The sequence below is a fragment of the Cynara cardunculus genome, assembly GCF_001531365.2.
Source record: "Cynara cardunculus var. scolymus isolate 2C chromosome LG 11, CcrdV1, whole genome shotgun sequence".
NCBI lineage: Eukaryota > Viridiplantae > Streptophyta > Magnoliopsida > Asterales > Asteraceae > Cynara > Cynara cardunculus.
In genome coordinates, this window is record NC_037538.1 from 7209031 (window position 1) to 7213913 (window position 4883).

Here is a 4883-nt window from a genome sequence, read left to right on the forward strand (position 1 = left end):
ATGTAATTTTATAGAAATTTTGATTGTTTCCTAATATAAGGTATTGATCATAGTTAATAAAACTTACTCATCTTTCATAAATATTTAAATTATAATAAATGAACCTTTATTATTTTCATAAATATTTTAATTTATTAGATTACATTAGTTATATAAATATGATGATTACATTTGAAACAAACTCTTTCTATATAATTTATAATATTTTTTAATGGTAAATTAGATGATTTCTATAAATTAAAATATATTAGAAAAAGTAATTATTGAAGTTATTTTCGTCGGTGGGAAGGAAAGTGGGACCACAAGGGGTTGGGTTGGCGGTGGGTCCACATCAAGTGGCTCCCCGGCTGTACAAATCTTGTCGGCGGAGTCACTTGCGCATCCTCCATCCACACCTATAAATTCCGCTTCCTTCTTACCCTCACTCACCATCTCTCTCCTCCTTCCCCAAATCTCTTAAATCCAACCCTTTTTTTTTACCCCAATCTACTCCAGGTACGTTCGATGCTACTCCTTATCTTTCAATTCGATTGCATTTTTACTACATTCTTCTACTTGTATGTGCGATTCTAGGTTTAGATCTTACTCTTAAGTTGCTGTTTGATTTTGTGATTATTTTGTTAGATTTGATTCACAGTTTATCGTGAATCACTTTACCACTTTATTGATGCTCTGCAAATGCCTGACTGTTGATCTATTTTATTGTTTGTTGGGAGAGGATCTGGACGTTTCGAAGATTTCTTCTTCTTTTGATGCATCGTCTGAATCGTTTTTGATTAGTTTTTTAGTATAATAATGTTGAATTCGTTTTATTTAGGTTAGATCTCGTCACGCTCCTTGATCTAAGTAATCTTATATGTAGTATTCATATGTGTATTGATTTGCAGACAATCGACATTATGCCTTTCAACTTTCAAGTAAGGTCATGTTGACTTTCATGGTCAAGTAGACTCTTTCATAGATTTGATATTTTAAGTGAATTATAAATGTTTTTTGAGTTAACTGGTTCTTTTTTTCCTGATAGATCCATGTGAATAGTAGAAAAATCTATTTCTTTTTAAATGATAAAAATTAATGCACTCATTCTTGTAGTAGTGTTTGTCAAACCCATAACCACAGATTCAAGATGCTCAATTAGTACTAGTTGGATGAAAGATCACCATAGGAGAACATCTAAATTGATAAGTATTTAGATTACAATAGTATTATGTAGACTTTCTTCATTTATCGATTTCACTGACCAACTGATGACACGAAATTATGTAATGAGTATGGTTCAATGGTTTTCCTAAATACATATAAGGTGAGATCTGCAGCATCAGTGATCAGATGCTGTCATGGTCACATATATGCTATGATTTACTACTGCTGTAAAACAGTAGAAGACCTTTTAAATGGCTTACCATGATGAAACAAAACTAAACTCATGCATATCCACTCATCACACCTAAGTTGCAATTTTGGACCATTTAGGAACTCATAAGATCTAGTAAGATGCTAACTGAATTGCTATGACAAGCTTCTAGATGTGTATTACCGGGTTCTTGTGATTTGGTTTGGTTTGGTTTTATTTGTTTCTGGGCATGTAATGTGAGTGTAGTACTAAGACCTTTTGCTTGTTCCAGTTGAGAGATGGAGACCTTCCTATTCACATCTGAGTCCGTCAACGAGGGACACCCAGACAAGCTTTGTGACCAAGTCTCCGATGCCATCCTTGATGCTTGCCTGGAACAAGATCCAGAGAGCAAAGTTGCATGTGAGACATGCACAAAGACTAATATGGTCATGGTCTTTGGAGAGATCACCACTAAGGCTATTGTAAACTACGAGAAGATAGTCCGTGATACTTGCAGAGARATYGGRTTYAYATCTSCTGAYGTTGGTCTTGATGCYGACMACTGCAAGGTCYTRGTCAAYATYGAGCAACARAGCCCWGACATTGCYCAGGGTGTTCATGGWCACCTCACCAAGAAGCCMGARGAAATYGGTGCWGGWGAYCARGGMCACATGTTTGGTTATGCWACTGATGAAACACCAGAGCTTATGCCCCTTACCCATGTCCTTGCAACTAAGCTCGGTGCCAAGCTCACTGAAGTCAGGAAGAACAAGACCTGCGGATGGCTCAGACCCGATGGTAAGACACAAGTGACTGTGGAATATCACAATGACAACGGTGCCATGGTTCCCACTAGGGTTCACACAGTTCTCATCTCCACCCAACATGATGAGTCTGTGACGAACGATGAGATTGCTGCCGATCTTAAGGAGCATGTGATTAAACCGGTTATCCCAGCTCAGTATCTTGATGAGAATACCATCTTCCACCTGAACCCATCTGGCCGGTTCGTGATTGGTGGTCCTCATGGAGATGCAGGTCTGACCGGCAGAAAGATCATCATCGATACCTATGGTGGATGGGGAGCTCACGGTGGAGGTGCTTTCTCTGGGAAAGATCCTACCAAAGTGGACAGGAGTGGTGCTTACATTGTTAGGCAAGCAGCTAAGAGTATCGTAGCTTCCCAACTTGCACGCAGGTGTATCGTTCAAGTTTCTTATGCTATTGGTGTGGCTGAACCACTATCCGTGTTTGTGGACACATACAAGACTGGAACCATCCCAGATAAGGATATCCTTGTTCTGATCAAGGAAAACTTTGACTTCAGGCCAGGGATGATGGCTATCAATCTTGACCTGAAAAGGGGTGGCAATTTCAGGTATCAGAAAACTGCTGCTTACGGGCATTTTGGCCGTGAAGACCCCGATTTCACCTGGGAGACACCGAAGATTCTGAAGCCGAAAGCTTGAGGTTAGTAAAAGGGCTGGATGGATGTATGGATGGATTCTTTTGGGAGAATAAACAGGGTTGATCTCAATGCTGCAATGGGAAGAGAGGTAAACATATGTGTAGGAAGAAGTATTATAAGTTTTTTGATTGTTTTGAGTAAATGTTGTGTTACAATTCTTTGTGTTTGTTTTTGGTTGGTGGGAAGCATTTCATTTAGGAATATTGTTTGAAGAATCATTGTAATCGTTCAACAACTTTAATTGGTGAAGAAGTTGTCATTTTCTTTTGGAAAGAAGTGACTTGTTATAAGTAAAGAAACTCAATAAAAATATTTTTAAAACTATTAATTTATTCCAGAGTATAAGATGTACGTCTGTAGACCTTTTCTATGGCTTGGATCATAGTTTCTAAAAGCCCCTTGTTTGTGATTTTCTTTATTGGAAGAACTTAGTTTTGCAAACTACGTTATTAATTTGGTTATTATTATTTTTTATGTTTTTTTCAATGAAGTTTTAGTAAGGATCGGTAAGAACATCGAGAGATGGAATCAAATCGATTCCCGAAATGCCTTTCTGAATATAACCTCAGACCAATCAATCGAATATTGATTAATACGTAATTGATCAATCTTTTTTGAAGGCATGAGTAAGACCACAATAACGAAATGAGGAGACATGGTGACCAAGAAGGACACTAGAGCACGCTAACACAAAAATACATGGCTAAAAAGCACACGTAACACCCCAAACATATCTCTTATATATCATACAATATTGTAAACATACCCCTTGTATCTATGACCACTCTTCACTTTACTTTGTTTATATAGTTATCCAAAAGTTCGAATAAAAGATAAAAATTACATGTGTACTTGTTACTTTTGTCTGAAGTAGCTTATATGAATCTTTATTTGAATGATGCATATGAACAATTGTCTAGTTCATTAGAAGTTGATATGATCCATCATGTATTCTTATTGCTTAGGTTGGATTCAGGTAGATGATCAAAGTGTCGGTTTTACTAATTTGGGCAACGTAAGCACAAATGATTTGTAATATAAGCATTTAAAGATAATTGATGGCTATAAACGTCAAGAAGATATGAATATATGATAATGTTCATTCTCATACTTCTAAAAATGGAATTTAATTGAAAAATATTATATATGACATGATTCTATATACGCGAAAATAAGAAATGGTAAAATCATACAAGAATCACGATAACCGTGAACCAAGCTATTGAGACATCATTGGGACATACTACTGGTTGATAGTGGTGGTTGACGATAGCTCAAGGTTTATCTATGTTGATTGAGTATACCAGTGGTTGTATAATCAGTTCATAGCATTGGGAATGAACAAAAAATCAGCTCGAATTTGTTAACTCAAGTCTCGGTATACTCAACCTAAAGCTAAACCCTTGATTTGCTCGCTAAACCCTTGTTATTTTACTAGTTTCTTTATCTAATGACATCAATTTGAAATCAAACTCAGTTTGACATTTATTCTAGCAAACGACCACGTCATCACCGCTAGCCGTGTACGCTTGGTGGTAGCATGGTGATGCTCTATATCTAACCTTCACCTTTGCATTCTTGGAAGATTTAGGGGTTGTTTACTCAAAACTCTTACCTGATAAAGCGTTTACCAGTAAGAGTTAACACTCTCATTTACCTTATCGGGGAAGATTCTAGTCCTTCATATGCAACAATTTATCCGATCGCTAATCGGATAATATTTCATCACCCTCACTTACCAGGTAAGACTATTTGTCCCTGCCACCGCTCTTATTGGGTAAAATTTTCGATTTACCATGTGTATCCGGTAAGGTGATTAACCCGGTAAGCACTTATCGGATAAACGTTTAGTAAATGATTAGGAGCCGTTTCTCAAACGCTTACCCAAGTAAGTGCTTACTGGCAAAATTCAACACTATCACTCACTTATGGGTAAAACTTTTGTCTACTAAAACAATATCATATGCAACAATGTATCTAGTAAGTGCTAACTGTAGTAAGAGTTATCACTCTCACTTAACGAGTAAGAATCTCGGTCCTAGCATTCACTCTTACCTAACAAGATTCTTAGTTCTTCCC

General features: G+C 36.9%; 1 protein-coding gene across 2 annotated transcripts; it reads left to right on the forward strand.

The window, feature by feature from the left end:
- Positions 1 to 443: 443 nt before the first annotated feature.
- On the forward strand, positions 444 to 3094 carry LOC112521389 (S-adenosylmethionine synthase 2-like). Of its 2 annotated transcripts, none has more exons than XM_025130219.1 (2): positions 444 to 495; positions 1626 to 3094. In XM_025130219.1, the coding sequence occupies exon 2, from the start codon at positions 1633 to 1635 to the stop codon at positions 2803 to 2805; it is 1173 nt and encodes a 390-aa protein (XP_024985987.1). In that variant the 5' UTR covers positions 444 to 495; positions 1626 to 1632; the 3' UTR covers positions 2806 to 3094. The 2 variants fall into 2 exon arrangements, with proteins under 2 accessions (XP_024985987.1, XP_024985988.1); XM_025130220.1 differs by lacking the exon at positions 444 to 495 and adding an exon at positions 502 to 922.
- Positions 3095 to 4883: the final 1789 nt, after the last annotated feature.